Source organism: Salvelinus alpinus, chromosome 4 (genome assembly GCF_045679555.1).
Source record: "Salvelinus alpinus chromosome 4, SLU_Salpinus.1, whole genome shotgun sequence".
NCBI lineage: Eukaryota > Metazoa > Chordata > Actinopteri > Salmoniformes > Salmonidae > Salvelinus > Salvelinus alpinus.
The window spans coordinates 85223579-85242214 of NC_092089.1; the positions used below are offsets into that span (position 1 = coordinate 85223579).

Sequence of the window (18636 nt, forward strand, 5' to 3'; positions counted from 1 at the left end):
GAGCTCATTTGCATTTCCTGCGGTGCAGGAAAATTCTCAGCAACAAGAGAGTGATCAAATTGAGACAGGAATTTCCGACACCAGTAGCTTGTGAAGTCAAACTTAATCTGGACTCTCTCCCTAAAACAGATCCACCCAATATAATCCAAAATAATCCAATAATTTCATCCTTTATTACTGCAAATCATCCGTTTTTTAAATCCCTTTGTATTTCTCACCAGTCTGGGGCTAGCAGAGATCAGGCTTCCTTTCTTCAGCAGCTCTGAGAGGAGAGGGGAGGGAGGCGGCGTGGACTTCTGACTATGGAGCCTCTTCTGTGGCGAGTCATCTACCAGAGACCCAAGGCTTCCCTCCTTAGGCAGCACCATTGGAGCATCCGATGATGGTGGAAACACAGCCACCCCCTGGGCCTACGTGGACAGATTGGGGGAGAAAAAACCCCATTCTCCTCTATTTAATAGACCACAGCACTTCCACTGTATTCCTTCCAATACTGATAGAATTTTTCATAGACCGTCTTTGACCCATTTCGTGCATGCTGATGGAAGTGCAAGGCAGTGCTTGAATACAGAATACGCAAGTCACTTGTCATTTGCTACCAATACACACATCAACAACTGTTGAAGACAAAAAGCTAAACAAAATAACAAAGCAGGCGTATGATGACCAGTACTTGGGTCCTTCCCTTACCACAGTGGTGCCAGAGGTCTCCTCTGCCTGGGGCATGGCTGTGTCTGTTGGGGGTGTGGTGGTATCTGTCTGTGCCTCCATGCTCGTGGGACTGGCACCCAGAGGGGAGCGTACAGTGACACTGGGCACACGCTTGGGTGTGTTCTTAACCGCTTGGCGAGCTGAGATCAGAGAGGGTACGGGTTATTATCACTAGTAGTTCCTGAGCTTAATCATTGGTCCAATCAGTGGTGCCCAAACATTTGGATTATTATTATTACTATTAGGCCAAAGCTTACCCTGATAGGCTGTATCTGTGGCCTTCCTCTTAAGATCTGCCTCATCCTCATCCTGCATCTTTTTCCTTCCAAACAAAACCATTTTAAAAACACAATCTTCACTGCTAAATCTGGTACAGAAAGTACACTCTGAATCACAACGTAGTGTATACAACAAATAAACACAAAGACACTGGTGGACAGACAGACATGCAGACACAAACCGAGAGACAGACAGGTGGACAGACAGACCGGTTTCTTACTGTGATACTTCTGTCCACAGCTCCTCCAACCGGGAGTCCAGATGTCCGGTCTGGATCAGATCCACCTCCTTCTTCAGCTTCCTGTCAGAGCAGGAAGTAGAGGTCACATTGTCATCTACAATGGCTTTGAACAGAAACATTGGCTATGCATTGAGAGCGATGGGTTTAATGTGTGAGAGTGGGAGTGTGCATGAGTGTGTGTGTGTGTAATGTGAGAGAGATAACAAGAGAGAGAGAGACAGACAGAAAGACAGAGTGAGAGGTTGAATAGGTGTGTGAGCAAGAGTGCCCATGTGTACTGACCTGTATTTGTCCTGTGTGTCTCTCAGTAGTTTCTTCAGCTCCTCTATCCTCTCGGCAGTAAGTCTTCGAACGATCACATCCTCGATGGTCTCCACCACCTCACCCTTTTCCCCACGCTTACGCCTGAAACAGCAATGTACATTAGACACATGACTACACTATGTGGGAACTGCTCTGATGACAGGTGGAGTGCTGCCTACGCAATAGAATACTCCAATAAAGTGCATGTGTGTGTTTGTGTACTCACTTTGGAGCCTCTGTGGTCTCCAGCAGCTCAGAGTACTGAGAGGCACAGTGCTGTGGGGGTCAGAGACACAGACAGCAAGTTAGATACATTATAGATACACACAAATGTATGTGGACACCCCTTCAAATTAGTGGATTTGGCTATTTCAGCCACACCAGTTGCTGACAGGTGTATAAAATTGAGCACACAGCCATGCAACCTCCATAGACAAACATTGGCAGTAGAATGGCCTTCCTGAAGAGCTCAGTGACTTTCAAAGTGGCACCGTCATTGGATGCCACCTTTCCAACAAGTCAGTGTGTCAAATTTCTGCCCTGCTAGAGCAGCCCCGAACAACTGTAAGTGCTGTTATTGTGAATTGGAAACGTCTAGGAGCAACAACAGCTCAGCCGCAAAGTGGTAGGCCATACAAGCTCACAGAATGGGACTGCCGAGTGCTGAAGCGCGTAGTAAAAATAGTCTGTCCTCGGTTGCAAAACTCACTACTGAGTTCCAAACTGCCTCTGGAAACAACGTCAGCACAAGAACTGTTTGTCGGGAGCGTCATGAAATGGGTTTCCATGGCCGACCAGCCGCACACAAGCCTAAGATCATCATGTGCAATGCCAAAGGTTGGCTGGGAGTGGTGTAAAGCTCGGCACCATTAGACTTTGGAGCAGTGGAAAAGCGTTCTCTGGAGTGATTAGTCATGCTTCACCATCTGGCAGTCCGACGGACGGATCTGGGTTTGGTGGATACCAGGAGAACACTACCTGCCGAATGCATAGTGCCAACTGTAAAGTTTGGTGGAGGAGGAATAGTGGTCTGGGGCTGTTTTTCATGGTTCGGGCTAGGCCCCTTAGTTTCAGTAAAGGGAAATCTTAACGCTACAGCATAAAATGACATTCTAGACGATTCTGTTTTAGCATGACAATTCCCTTGTGCACAAAGCGATGTCCATACAGAAATGGTTTCTCGAGATTGGTGTGGAAGAACTTGACTGGCCTGCACAGAGCCTTGACCTAAACCCCATCAAACACCTTTAGGATGAATTGTAACGCCGACTTCGAGACAGGCCTAATCGCCCAACATCAGCGCCTGACCTCACTAATGCTCATGGCTGAATGGAAGAACGTCCCCGCAGCAATGTTCTAACGTTTAGTGGAAAGCCTTCACAGAAGAGTGGAGGTTGTTATAGCAGCAAATGGGGGACCAACTCCATATTAATGCCCATGATTTTAGAATGAGATGTTCGACCAGCAGGTGTCCACATACTTTTGGTCATGTGCTCATATATAGTAGCTGACCTTTTAACCTTGTTCATCATGACAGAGATTAATTGTTATGTCACAGCGTGTCTGTCTCATACCTTTTGAGAAAACCAGTCTGGAGGGCGGCCTTGCTCTGAGAAAGGTTTGATGGCTCTGCTGACAGACACCCTGAAAGGCAGGAGGACAATCAAGTAGTGTACACAAATGACCATGTAGAAAAGTTTACTATGCACACTAGAGAAAGATAAACATGTAGATGCAGACAGTGACAGACGGGAAAAAGTTTGTTTACCAGTTTTGGTCTCCGCTCCTCATAACAGAGGAGGCTAGGCATAGTTTCTCCCTCAATGACCACGGTTCCGTCGGGCCAACGGACAGCATCTTGTGTTCTACATAAAGACAGAGATAAGGAAATTATGAAGATTGGAAGAGGTAGGTTAGCAATAACCCATACATAGATGCTAACTACCTTTAGCTCCTATAGACGATAGTATCTTCTGGCCGGGGGAGTTTCGTTAAAACCTATATATTTTTTACCTTTATTTAACTAGGCAAGTCAGTTAAGAACAAATTATTTACAATGACCGGACGACGCTGGGCCAATTTTGCACCACCCTATGGGACTCCCAATCACGGCCAGATGTGATGCAGCCTAGATTCAAACCAGGTACTGCAGTGGCGCATCTTGCACTGAGATGCAGTGTCTTAGACCACTGTGCCACTCAGGAGGGAGAAATCAACCCCCAAACCACTAAATCCTATGATTAACAGTGTTAAATAACACTAATATGTAATAACTATTTTTGTGAACAAATGTTTCATTTTGTCATTATAACAAGGTTGGAAGAAACGTGAAAATCCTTTTGGGAAATCTGTTGCAGCTCAAGTCTACTACAAAACCCACAATACAATGCTGTCTCTTCTGGGCTGGCTAGCTTTGTTAGGTAGCTAGAAAACATAGCTACACACAACAATACCAGCACGTGAAGTAGCTAGCTTGCAATCGGCTAAACAAACTGAGCTATAAATGTAAGAGTCTCTCTCACAAGAGTTCAACTTGCAGTTTGTATCTGCCCAGAGCACGTTTCTTTCACACAGAGATACTTTTGAGGAGATGGGAAACTATTTGAATCGTATTAACGGCCATTGTGTACGTTGACAGTGCATCGTCAATTGGCCACGCGGTGCATTCTGGGACAAGGAGAGTTCTCCTTCAAGTAGTGAATGGGAATCAATCGGGCGCCTGCTCAAAAACGGAATTTCGTAAACAAGAAGTACAACATTGCAAATATTTTCCAAGATGTGTGATAATTAACGTGTTCTCTGTACTATGGTATAGCTTTGGAATCGTAACATTACGTACTTTTGAGGAAAATAAGCAGGTACCCCGACTTTGAGAAGGAATTGCATGACGATTAGTTTAGCAACCGCGTGCTGGATTAAGACAACGTGAATGCGATGGGTCGACAGTCAATCGGAGCGTTTCTCCATTTATTGCCCATTGGGATACCTCCCTCATCCTTTCTGTAATATCTCTGTTTTCCACAGACACACATTGTGCAGTGCAACATGGTACTTGGAAGGAGAAACTGAGATTAATAATTTGGTACACTGTTTAGGCTGACAACATGAGCGTATTATCCCCTAGGTAGCCTAGTGGTTAGAGCGTTGGACTAATAACCGAAAGGTTGCAAGATCAAATCCCCGAGCTGACAAGGTACAAATCTGTCGTTCTGCCCCCGAACAAGGCAGTTAGCCCACAAAATAAGAATTTGTTCTTTACTGACTTGCCTAGTTAAATAAAGGTAAAACAAGATATATATATATTTGGCCTTGTGTTTTAGGTTACTGTCCTGCTGAAAGGGGAATTTTCCCCCCAGTGTCTATTGGAAAGCAGACTGAATAAATGTTTTCCTCTAGGATTTTGCCTGTGCTTAGCTCTATTCAATTTATTATAATATATTTTTTTAAATGCTCCCTAGTCCTTGCTGATGACAAGCATACCCATAACATAATGCAGACACCACCATGCTTGAAAATATAAAGAGTGGTACTCAGTGGCGTGTTGTGTTGGATTTGCCCCAAACATAACGCTTTGTATTCAGGACATAAAATCAATTTCTTTGCCAAATTGTTGCAGTTTTATTTTAGTACCTTTTTGCAAACAGGATGCATGTTTTGGAATATTTTTATTCTGTAAAGGCTTCCTCCTTTTCACTCTGTCATTTAGGTTAGTATTGTGGATTAACTACATTGTTGTTGGTCCATCCTCAGTTTTATCCTATCACAGTCATTAAACTCTCTAAAGTCACAATTGGCCTCATGGTGAAATCCCTGAGCAGTTTCCTTCCTCTCCTACAACTAAGGTAGGAAGGACACCTGCATCTTTGTATTGATACACCAACCAAAGTGTAATTAAGGATGAGGTAGTCATTAAAAAAATCATGTTATAACATTATTATTGCACACAGAGTAAGTCCATGTGACTGGTTAAGCAAATTATTACTCCTGAACTTTAGGCTTGCCATAACAAAGAGGTCGAATACTTGTTGACCGAAGACATTTCAGCTTTTCATTTTTTATTAATAATAATAAAATAAAAAAACATAATTCCACTTTGACAATATTGGATATTATTTGTAAACCGGTGACCCAAAATCTCAATTTAACAATCAAACAGGCAAAGCGTCAATACAGGACTAAGACTGAATCGTACTACACTGGCTCTGGCGCTCGTTGGATGTGGCAGGGCTGGCAAACTATTACAGACTACAGAGGGAGAGGGAAGCACAGCCACGAGCTGCCCAGTGACACGAACCTACCAGACGAGCTAAATTATTTCTATGCAAGTAACACTGAAACATGCATGAGAGCACCAGCTGTTCCGGGTGACTGTGTGATCACGCTCTCTGTAGCCGATGTGAGTAAGACCTTTAAACAGGTCAACATTAACAAGGCTGCAGGGCCAGGCGGATTACCAGGACGTGTACTCCGAGCATGCGCTGACCAACTGACAAGTGTCTTCACTGACATTTTCAACCTGTCCCTGACTGAGTCTGTAATACCAACATGTTTCAAGCAGACCACCATAGTCCCTGTGCCCAAGAACTCTAAGGTAACCTGCCTTAATCACTACAGACCCGTAGCACTCACATCTGTAGCCATGAAGTGCTTTGAAAGGCTGGTCATGGCTCACGTCAACAGCATTATCCCAGAAACCCTAGACCCACTCCAATTTGCATACCGCCACAACAGATCCACAGATGATGCAATCTCTATTGCACTCAACACTGCCCTTTCCCAACTGGACAAAAATAACACCTATGTGAGAATGCCAATGACTACAGCTAAGCGTTCAACACCATAGTGCCCTCAAAGCTCATCACTACGTTAAAGACCCTGGGACTAAATATCTCCCTCTGCAACTGGACTTCCTGACGGGCCGCCCCCAGGTGGTAAGGGTAGGGACAACACATCCACCACGCTGATCCTCAGCATGGGGCCCGTCGGGTGCATGCTCAGTCCCCTCCTGTACTCCCTGTTCACTCTTGACTACATGGCCAGGCACGACTCCAACACCATCATCAAGTTTGCTGATGACTACAGTGGTTGGCCTGACCACCGACAACGATGAGACAGCTCATAGGGAGGAGGTCAGAGACCTGGCCATGTGGTGCCAGGACAACAACCTCTCCCGCAACGTGCTCAAGACAAAGGAGATGATTGTGGACTACAGGAAAAGGAGGACCGAGCATTCCCCCATTCTCATCGACGGGCTGTAGCGGAACAGGTTGAGAGCTTCAAGTTCTAGGGTGTCCACATTACCAACGAACTATCATGGTTCAAACACACTAAGACAGTCGTGAAGAGGACACGACAAAGACTATAACCCCTGAGGAGACTGAAAAGATTTGGAATTGGTCCTCAAAAGGTTCTACAACTGCACCATCGAGAGCATCCTGACTGGTTGCATCACTGCCTGGTGTGGCAACTGCTCAGCTTTCGACTGCAAGGCACTACAGATGGTAGTGCATACGGCCCAGTACATCACTGGGGCCAAGCTTCCTGCCATCCAGGAGCTCTATACTTGGCAGTGTCAGAGGAAGGCCCTAAAAAGTGTCAAAGACTCCAGCCCCCCTAGTCATAAACTGTTCTCTCTGCTACCGCATGGCAAGCGGTACCGGAGCGCCAAGTCGAGGTCCAAAAGGCTTCTTAACAGCTTCTACCGCCAAGCCATAAGACTCCTGAACAGCTAATCAAAGGGCTACCCAGACCCCTCTTTTACGCTGCTGCTACTCTGTTTATAATCCATGCATAGTCACTTTAACTCTACCTACATGTACATATTACCTCAATTACCTTGACTAACCAGTGCCCCCGCACATTGACTCTACTGGTATCTCCTGTATATAGCCTCGCTACTGTTATTTTACTACTGCTGTTTAATCAATTTGTTACTTTTTTCTATTTTTTACTGAACACATTTTTATTTTTTTCTTCACTTCTTACAGCATTGTTGGTTAAGGGCTTGTAAGTAAGCATTTCACTGTAAGATCTATACAAATACTGTTGTATCTGGCGCATGTGACAAACAACATTTTATTTGAATCCTTTTTAAATTCAGGCTTTCACACAACAATGTGGAAAAAGTCAAGGGGGTGTGAATACTTTCTGATGGCACTGTATGTTCTATCAATTGGTCAAATAAAAATGTCCCTAACTTTAAGTGGTCCGGAGATCGTGTAGGGACGCATCATAATCATTTACATTTACATTTAACAGACGCTCTTATCCAGAGCGACTTACAAATTGGAAAGTTCATACATATTCATCCTGGTCCCCCCGTGGGGAATGAACCCACAACCCTGGCGTTGCAAGCGCCATGCTCTACCAACTGAGCCACACGGGACCACATAACCACACATAACCATAATCTTCATCACTGGAGATATTTTTTTTTAAATATACCTGTGCTAATCACCTATCTGCGTCTACAAACACCTGTGTGTAAACGGAAGACGGACGCCACAAACGTCTTGTCGACTGCAACTGTGCTAAAACAGTAAGTGTGTATTTGTGAAATTATTTCGATGTGATATGAAAGTAGAGGGATTCATGTTTCTAGAACTGTACCGCAATTGAGAATCGATTCATGTTAATGTTCAGACCCGAGCGTACTGGCTCTTAACAAAACTTCCCCTTACAGAAGACTCCTTCGTCCAATGACTCATTACTGAGAGTCATGATCAAGAGCTACGCCTAACCCTAAGTCCAGGTTGGACGTTTAGATGGAGATTTGACCAGGGATGCAAACTGCTGAGGGCCCAAAAAGGTTACACTTTTTTTGTGGTTAATGTGAACCTAACTCAGAGCTAAAAAATGTAAAGAAACAATCCAATATTATTTGTTGCCTAGACTTTACTGCAAATGACACTCAAGTCTTGAGAAAAAAACAATACACTAATATTGCAGTTAGTCATGACAACCTTCATAATAGAACACTTGTGACCCCACACATAAATATTGCACTTGGGAAAAAACATCTTAAAGTAGAAATAGAATGAAACAAACTGGCATTCTATATTTGCTCTATTATAGTGGCCACTATAGACACAAATCAAGTGCACAAGGCTACACGTGTGCAAAAATCCCCCTTTAGTAAAACTAAGTATAATCCACCCTCATTCTCACACACATGTGTTACTGTCAAATTCAACACAACAAAATCAATATATTTGGGCTACACTGCACATTACTACATTGGACACTTTCTGTCTGTGGACATGTGTTCTACAATGTGCCAGCAAAAGTGAGAAAGAGGGAAAGTTTGTGGTGTTCCTTTCACCTCTATAGTGGCATCCAGCTTAAGCCAGGCCCAGCTCCAACTACACTTGATCCCTGAATCCACTTGTTTAACAAGCAACGCCTAATTTTCACCTAATTCTCTCAATCTGAAAATTAATCACATACTGTAAAGGGAGATAGTGGTTTGTTCGTCAGTTAACGTTTCACACAGATTGCCAGGGTCCAGTAAGCAACTAACGCGTTATAACGTGAGGAACGGCAAGGAGTCGTATACCAGTTAACACTATAGCGAATTGGTTAGGTTACTAATGTTAGCTCATCTGATGTTGTAAAGTTAGCTAGCTAACGTTAGCTGTCCGACTACTAGCAAGTACATTTTCACACCATAAACTAAATTATTTGATCAGATAAATTGGATAATGTTGCTCAACATTTTTATGGCTAGCTAATGGAGAATTCGATCCAGCTAGCAAGATACAACGCTAATACTTGTTCCACCACACTTTCTCCCTCACCTCAAACTTTATAAATGCCAGTAGTTTTTCAGTTACAGCTAATGAAGTACGCTTCATCACCTTCTCCGTAGTCAAGCTTAACGTTACCGCTTCGTTATCGTTCAGGGGACGAGATGCTGTAACTGGCAAGCTGCCTTTCCAGAGCGCGCGCGGATGCTGTAACTAGTAACTGGTTGTCTCTTCTTTCTTCAGTCGCGTGCTGCGCTGCATTCTGTTGTTGTGTGAACATTTACATTTACATTTAAGTCATTTAGCAGACGCTCTTATCCAGAGCGACTTACATGAACGATTGGCTGAGCCTTGGATACAGCCAGTATTGCTACAAACGCGCATCACTCGTTCACTTACAGCCAGTAGTGATCCAACCCCCCCCAAAAAAACGTTTCTCATCGGATCTACACGAATTACGTAAGTCACCTATTTTGGATTCAAAACGGTGAATTTCGCCGAAATGTGACTAGTTTGCATCCCTGGATTTGACAAGTCCCTGCGCAGGGGGAACCATTACCCTAGATTTGAGCTCTGACCTAACTAGTTAGCTAAACAGCAAGCTACAATCTTGTTAATGCAAAGAAAGGTTCAATCTAGCTAACTAGAAAAGCATAACATTACCACTTAGCTAGCTAGGTAATCTAACTCAGTACTTGTTTTTGTTGTTTACCATATTCGGCTAGGAAGGTACGCGCTCAGTAGCTAGGAACACATTGTTAGCTAGCAATTTAGCTAGCTAGCGTGCCCGGCGCTAACAAAACCAAGGAAGGCTAACTAGACGAATATAATGTATAAAGCCAGCTAGCTACGAACATATTGTACATTACATTTGAAATGTATGTGTACGTTGTAGCTACATTTGCAAGCTAGCAAACAATAACAAATAATACTCACTCCCGACTCCACTCGACATTTTTTTCTTTGTCGACAGGGCCTCGCCACTAAACTTCCGCCGGAATCATTTCAATGTAGCACAGGCGCTGACGATGACATAACAAGAAATCACATACCCGCTCATCTATTATAGGGGGATTAGCTCAAATGGTAGAGCGCTCGCTTAGCATGCGAGAGGTAGCGGGATCGATGCCCGCATCCTCCATTCTTTGAATTGCATGTGATAACATTTGCTTTCTGAGGTAGTATGATCAATTTTCTTTGCTTCTGTGTTATGTTAGAAATGGATGTTGATGCAGTTGTATTTTTGTAACTTTTGCAGTGTTGGAAAAAGTACTAAATTGTCAAACTTGAGTAAAAGTAAAGATACCCTAATAGAAAATGACTCAAGTAAAATACTACTTGAGTAAAAGTCTAAAAGTATTTGGTTTGAAATATACTTAAGTATTAAAAGTACATGGAATTGCTAAAATGTACTTAAGTATCAAAAGTGAAAATCAAAGTATACACTACTTTACTGAACTTTTGTGACCTTTTTCGCCCATCATGTCCAAATCATCCTAAAGTACAGTATGTAAAATAAATTGTGTTAACAGTTTTACATTTAGAATTAAAGTGTTTTTAGGTATGATGTAGTTTGTTGATTAAGACGACATGGAAGCATGTCAAATGTATGATAAAACAAAATACAGCCGTTGTGTCGGGTTATGAGTAAAGTAGGACATTTATCATGGGAGTATCCTACGGATGTGTCCTACTCCGGGGCATGGTCACGTTAAGCCCTGCCTCACCGTGTGTATCTATAATGTGACTGCTGAAAGGATATTTGGTTTATCCGTACAGCTGCGATCTAGCTATTTTTTTGTGTGCTAAATTTGATATCTCATCAAAATGACAAGGGAAATACGGTGGCTGATAAGGAAAACACAACCACAATGTTATGGTGGCTCATTAGGAAGATGAAACGCATTTTAAAATTCATGACACTGAAACAAAGGGGTAAACAGCAAGTAGGCCTACACGTTTTTAAATTCCGATATGATATCGATATAAAAATAATAATAATATGAAACTGATATCGATATGGACTTTCCATATTGGTGGCCATCATTACTCATGAATCATGATCAGATCAGCTCACCTATAGGAATAATCACAGCAATGAGCTCCCGTGTGGCACAGTGGTCTAAGGCACTGCATTTCAGTGAAAGAGGTGTCACTGCGGTCACTGGTTTGAATCCAAGCTGTGTCACATCTGGCTGTGATTGGGAGTCCCATAGGGCGGCGCACAATTAGCACAGCGTCGTCCGGGGTAGGCCGTCATTGTAAATAATAATTTGTCCTTAACTGACATGCCAGGTTAAATACATTTTTTAAATGACCTCAATGGGCACTGCGACTGCTTTAATATGGTTGACATTGGGTCTGCTTTTCTGTACAAGTCACCACTTGTCCATCAGATCTTCTCAAAGAGATCTGATTATATGAGATCTTGTTACATTATGAGTATTTTGGTGGTACATAAACACTTTACGAATGCTACATTGCTTATAGCCACAGACTATTCACAAGAGAGACCGACTCAATTGGATAGGTGATACAGGCCTTGTATTAAATCATAAATCAGCCTATGTCACAGAATGGTAGATGCTAGCTGGGACCCTTAAGACGACCCTACCCTAAACCCTGACCCTAACCTTAACCCCTACCCTTATTTTAACCATAACCCTTACCCAGTGGCGATTTTAGCACGTAAATCTTGGTGTGGCAAACAATTTTTTTAGATGCATGCCAGCAAAGCCACTAGACAACACAACAACGACAAGCGGTGCCCAGAAACTGTTAGGGCCTAAATAAAGCTGTCCCAAAAGCAGAGCTTTCTTTCCAGCACAATGGAGTGAATCCTTACCACTGCTACACCTGGCTATCAGCGGAGCCTTGTCTGGCAGCGAAACAGTTCATTCAGCCTCATTTACTGCCTTTAAAAAAAACATAGCTGATATGGCTGACTTGCTTAAACAAATGTGGTTTCTACTGACAATCGATGTACAAACTATGGCATAAGGGAATGATGAGCGGATAAGAGGCATTCCTTAATTTCGATTACGACATTAATGAACGAACTAAGATGAACGTAGTCAATATAACTATGTGTTCAGCACTTTTGAAATGTACAGTGACAGAATTCAGAACATTGTCCCTCTTACAGTATTTTCCCTGTACACCAAGTCAGAACTGTACAATAAATAAAGGAGGCATATAAGCAGACAATGAAAGCTCTTACAATATTTGATGATGACATTTCTCAAAAACAGGTTATAGGCTACATGTGCACCACCGAGTCAGAACAGTAATGTTAGGCGAAATGAAGAGGTGAAAATAGACACAATTATTAGGGTGAGGCACATGGGCTACTAGCCACTTATTACACAACATATGCTTAGTATTACTTTCTTAGCTACAGTATACATATCTCCCTGGCATATTACATCATCAGCAGCAGCATATAAGACATTTTTGGACTCACCTTGTTGTGATGTGCTCACTTGAACAGGAAGGTGGCGCAGCGGTCCTTTGTGGGCAAATTTTGTCATCAAAGAAAGACAAAGAGGCCGGATTTACAATTCCGAGTTGGATGACCGTTCAAAACGTATTTTCCCAGTCTGAGCTCGTTTATTCCCAACTTCCCAGTTGCAATGCTTGCAGTTAGCCACTGTCACCGATTCCTTCCAAACCACTCATTGTTGAATTTGCGATTTCCAACTTACTGTGTAATATTTATGTCCAATGGCCGATGAGCACCGATACGTTTTATCTAGAATTTCTCTTCATTATTTATGTTCATATGACAAGGATTAAAAAGGATTTGCCAGTAGATTGTCTACTTGATTCATGATGATGACTGCAAGCTAAGATTTTGAAAGTAATATGTTGATATGATCAGTCCAACCAAAGCTACTGTACATACAACGTGATTTGACGTCATTTTATCTGTAGCCAATCACAGTGCAATGCTCCTATTTTCTGCTGACTTGTCCCACCACCACAGAAAGCACTGAGCTAGGCTTAAACACCTGCATTTTGGAGCTGCCTTACTCAAGAAAACAAAAAAGAGACTATGTTTGTATGTGGATTTTTTAACTCAATGATATATATATATTTTTACATTGTTAGCAAACTGATATGTGACTTGTATTAATGCCAAAATACATGCAAAACAGGCAAGCCTCCCCACCAAAACATATTTGTATATATTTTTTTTTGCTAAAAATGTGGGGCCACTGCCCTTATCCAACCCTAACCGTTTTTAAACTTCAATGGGATGACTTCAGAGTTTAACGTCCCAAGGATCCTTTTTAGACTTTTCTGTCACATTTTTACCTATAGGTACTGTACATGGTTTCCTGCTGATCTTGCTCTGCTGAAGTGCAATAGCAGACTCTAGTGGTTAGATGCTATCATTGCATTTTGATATAATATGACTTGGTGCCATCAGTAGCAATTATTTGATTGGTTCTTATGACTCCAGTTAGTCACCCCTATGAATATGACAGCTTAAAGCAAGTGTTATAATGCATCATAAGTGTATCAAAAGGCATCTCAAATGCAGTTATGAAGCATGATGTGTGTGTGTGCTTCGTAGAAAGTATCAGCACATCTTTTCTCTACTAATCTTTATTAAAAAAGTTAAATCAACTCAGTAAAAGTTCACAGTTTGGATTGTTTTATCTATATCAACATATCATTTTCAGGACTCATTCAATCTTATCATAGCAAAATGACGTGAGCTCATGGCAGCCATAAAAGTAGAACAACACATTTATGCAATAAGAAACGGTTTCCCAGACCCAGATTTAAGCCAAATCCTGGACAAACAATAATTATCAATGGAATATGGTCATTGAAAGTGCATTATAGTCCAGGAATAGGCTTAATACCAGGCCTACGAATGTTAAACATAATGCCTTTTGCTACCACACACACACACACATACACTGCATACCTTATATTGTAACATTGGCCTCATTCCAGGCTGATTACATTGCAGTCATTGCATTGCATCAACTACTGTTCAACTACTGTACTAGCATCAGACACAGGGTCGCTATGAAATTCATATCCAGGCGTTGTGAGATCTGGCAGGTGTCTGGAATGTAGTAGGCCTGGAGCGAGTCCAATGTTTGTGACAGTTGATAAACATAACAACATTAATTAAATCTGGTCAGATCAGAAACACTCATAGCATACATAACAGACAGTGTATATAAAACTGAACAGCCCTGATATCCTACATTTCACTCTAATCTGGGACAGGGCGCTATGATTGGCTGATTGTCTGATTAACAACATAATGTCAGAGTAGTGTGTTCCAAGCCCCTGCTATACACATTGGGAGACCCTGCTGGCTGCAGCTTCTCTACACTGGGGGATGTTCCAGAAAGTTGGATCAATGACTTAGCCGGCCTACTGTTCAAAATTGTAATCAACAAGTAAATAAAGAGTTATATGTGGCTGTTTATCAAAGGTATCTACCCCACTGGTCTAAGGCACTGGTCTAATCTTCATAGAGACAGCTTTCAGAGAATAATGATAACCTTTCCAGTGATTCCAATTGACACTTGTAGCGGTATGTTTGGTGGTTCCCCATAGGTACTCTTCATTGATGTTAGCGTAGTGACAAGAACCATACCAAAATGTCCCATAGTAAGTAGCTGCACAGTTGTCAGACCAAGTGTCCTGGTCTTTGTCGAAGGTGCTGAACATCAACCCGCTATGATAGGCCAGTGAGTCACCTTGGAAACAGAAAAAATTGTCTATTTAGAGTGTTTGCATTTTCTAAAAACTCTACAAATGCGACCCAACTTACCATAGCTAAGCCATATAATTACCTCACTATAGACCTACCTCACTATAGACCTATCTATCTAAAACAGTCACTATTACTACTGCAATGTACTGTTACTACTACTACTTCTGGGCTGCTTACTACTACTACTACTACTACTACTACTAGGCTACAGTTACAACATGCACCACTACTGCAGTTACAACTTCTACAGTTATCCCACTACAGGCCCACTACTATTTCCAACACAGTCACTACTACTATGACATTCCCCTACATTTTCCAACACTGGCCTCTAACAATTTAAACTTCCATACATTTCCACTAGCATACAAAATACTTATAGGACTTATAGAAATTTCACCACTTTTCAACCTCATATTCATCATTTCCAGCACCACTCCAACACCAACATATGTAAAAATAAAAATAAAAAGGGCGGATGCACACCAGATGATGTCAAAAGTGTTTCTGGATGATCATCTGGTTAACATCATGTGATTTTTAACCAACTCTGAGCAGGCAAAGGTTAGTAAAGTAACATTTTCCTGGTGAAAATCACATGATACACACCAGATGATGTTAAAGGTTTTTCCAATGACGTAATCAGAAACATAGCCTATCTTCCTCTATCCTTTTGACTACAACACATAGTAAAGTGCTGTTTTCACACTTTGATGTTGGGGTGGTGCTGGAGATGATGAATGTGAAGTTGACAAGTTGACAATTTAAGGATGAGTGACAACTGAAGCAAGCACACATATTTTTTCAGGAAAACTACCCATTAATGTGCTCTGACGTTTATAGGACAAAAACACAGCATTTGTTCTCAGACAGCTGTGAAGCCAGAGCACATTGTGTGAATGACTTGTGTTCATCTTTGAAAATGGTATCACCGACAAGGCAAAAACAACAAATGTTGTCTCTCACTCACCTGCTCCTCCGTTGGTGAATCCAGTGACATGTAGCTTGTATCCGTCTGCCTCAGAGTCCAAAAAGAAGGAAGAGTACATGGCAAACACACTGTTTCCTTCAAAGTCCTCCATGTCTACCCTCAGCTCATACTTCCTCCTCTTAGTGAGAAGGTGGATGTTCTCCAGTCCTGAAGAGACAACGCTAGATCAGATTGCAGATTACAGTACACAAAGTTATCATTTGTATACTCTACTTGTTTCATCTTATTTTGGGGGATTCTTTTCTTATTTTTTGCTAAAGTAAATTCTCACCTAGCCAGTATTCTCCCTCTGGGTTTCCAAAACCAACTTTGTACTGGTTCCAGGGTCTGTAGAAGTTCAGAGATCCATCTATCCTCCTCTGGATTACTTGAGAGAGAGTGAGATAGAGACAGACAGACAGACAGAGATGTTTAGCAACTGTTCACATGGTCTGTAAGGATAGAAATGTTAATAAGAGCCCAACATAGTACTATGATACTCACAGTCCACTTGCCTCCATCCGTGTTCATGTCACAGTACACCTGAACAGGTGTCAAAAAGGGGGTAGATGGGGTAGACGCCACTTGCTTGCGAGATGTTGTAGACTTCATTACAGTCTGCATCCAGGTTGATATCACATCGAGGGGCAGAGTGGACTGCTACAACAGCCAGAAGTAACACTGCCAACATTGTGAGCCTTAGAGAGAGAGAGGAGAGAGAGAGAGAGAGAGAGAGAGAGAGAGGAGAAATAGAGAAAGTAAGAGAGACACAGAGAGAGATAGGTGGTTTCAAGCAAAACCTCTACCTTTCAATTTAATTCACACATAACATTTTCAAGAAAATACAATTATTTGATTTAAGTCAGTCTCGCCATCATTATAGTTCAAAGATTTTCAGCCTCAAGTTCAAACCTTAAACAGAAATATTGAATTCGATAGTTAGAAAAAACAGTTAGTTGAATTCTAGCGACTGAATTTTAAAATATGCAGTCCAACCCTAAAGTGTCCCTGTCCTACCCAGCTGACTAAGCATCAGTGTCCACTGTTTCTGTTCTAGCGCTCTCTAAGCTTTAGGAAGACTTTTATACAGCCATATATGAATATTAATTGACATATTAACATAAACGTGATGGAGAGGTAGAACTCAACACTAGAGGATTCAAACAGGCCACGTGAAGTTACACAGGTTGCACAAATCACAGTGTAACAGCAATCCAGTTCTAAATTGTATCTTTCTGTGAAGAAATGTTGTTGTTGTTGGTGACTGAAAGGTCAGAAGAAGAATACTTTTATGGTCGATTGTCATTTTCAGATCATGAACATTCATCTTTTATTGCCACCAGCAGGTCACTGACTACTGACTAACAGATAGATGGTTGAATGTTGGTGGTAGCCTCGCAAAGCCACCTGATCCCGCAAGCTTACATTAAACCCTTTTACGCAGCGTGAATCAGTCTGGTATTTATGAGGCTATGTTGGTGGTAGCACTTCAATGCTTTTAGACCAATACTGTTTTCAGGAGCTACTCGTTAAGTCCCTTTCTGATTTTAATGCTGTGAACCCTATATAGTTGATGTATTTATTTATAGGGGACAATGCACATTAATCAACATCAATATTACAATAATGCAACATCCATGTAAATGTGCCGGGGTTAGCCAAAAGATAATTTGCACCCGTAGTCCCTGGGCAGGTAAGGGCCTTTACACAGCCACTATACAAACACTCACTAAAACAATACAAAATATATTACATCCAATAATATATCATTCTAACAACAACAACTTATTCGTAATAAAAAAACACTATCTTCAACTGTTGTCTTACATATGAGAAACCACAGATAAATCGTGTACAGTTTTGAATAGATTTGAGCCATGCTTTCAATTTAAATTTAAAAGTACAATAAGCAGTGCAGCTTCTCAAGTCCAAGGGAGTTACGTACGCCTCTTGCAGAGGGTACGCAACACCCTGCTACAACAACTCCCCGTGGAGTGAAAGAGGTATGGGACTGTAGGTGCGGGTAAGGATGACAAAGGCAGAGAATATACCGTTTACTGGGAATTTATTTATTACTTCATACGGTAATATGGGGAAAAGGGGCTGGACGGAACCAAAGCAAAGAAAGTAAATGTCAAAGCCCCCTCTCCTACCTTACCTGCCTACCCACTACTTACCTAACTTAGCACCACCTGGTGCGCTAACCAAAATACAGGGGGTGGTCCGCCCAGGTCTTACCTAGTGTACATAGGCAGTAAATACTACGGGTTATGTATGCCCATTGCATTCCAGTATATTGTAGCTCTAACAAAGACCGATTGACCAAATTTACTGTGTCGAAAAGGGACAACGCAATCCCCTCTAGCTACTGCCCTTGTTATCCTGGAGGTGCTTTCCTTGATCATCATATGCGGGCATAGACCATGCAGGATCTTAAAGACAAGGCTTGCAGCTACATGCTGCTTAAACCTATCCAGACTGAATAAATTACGTTTGTGTACGGTGACAATGGTGGTAACTGTTTGGTTTGTTATCAAAAATCTTGTGTTTGTTTGTAGAGGGATTCAATTGAATAGTAGCTCTTGCTTGTGACGAGCATGTGAGGCAATATCTCAGATGTGAGAAGATCAGAGCATGCATA

At 41.9% G+C, this 18636-nt stretch overlaps 1 protein-coding gene, 1 non-coding gene and 1 pseudogene across 8 annotated transcripts in view; 1 reads left to right on the forward strand and 2 right to left on the reverse strand.

The window, feature by feature from the left end:
• The window catches only part of LOC139574637 (bromodomain-containing protein 8-like), a 38885-nt gene extending 28561 nt beyond the window's left edge, over positions 1-10324 (reverse strand). For 3 of the 7 annotated variants that reach the window (XM_071399392.1, XM_071399393.1, XM_071399387.1), the window contains exons 1-9: positions 10216-10324; positions 3303-3399; positions 3109-3178; positions 1761-1810; positions 1514-1636; positions 1211-1291; positions 969-1033; positions 691-851; positions 219-410 (exon numbers count right to left, since the gene is read on the reverse strand). In XM_071399392.1, the coding sequence (XP_071255493.1) occupies positions 219-410; positions 691-851; positions 969-1033; positions 1211-1291; positions 1514-1636; positions 1761-1810; positions 3109-3178; positions 3303-3399; positions 10216-10234 (858 nt within the window). In that variant the 5' untranslated portion in view covers positions 10235-10324. Of the gene's footprint in view, positions 1-218; positions 411-690; positions 852-968; positions 1034-1210; positions 1292-1513; positions 1637-1760; positions 1811-3108; positions 3179-3302; positions 3400-9330; positions 9350-9390; positions 9410-9991; positions 10028-10215 lie in introns of those variants that run through there. The other 4 variants (XM_071399394.1, XM_071399388.1, XM_071399391.1 and 1 more) reach the window with 4 other exon arrangements.
• A 23-nt stretch (positions 10325-10347) lies between these two features.
• trnaa-agc (transfer RNA alanine (anticodon AGC)) lies at positions 10348-10420 on the forward strand. The gene has a single exon. It is a non-coding gene; the product is annotated as a tRNA-Ala (tRNA).
• Positions 10421-14648: 4228 nt separating this feature from the next.
• Positions 14649-16745, reverse strand: LOC139574639 (microfibril-associated glycoprotein 4-like; annotated as a pseudogene).
• Positions 16746-18636: the final 1891 nt, after the last annotated feature.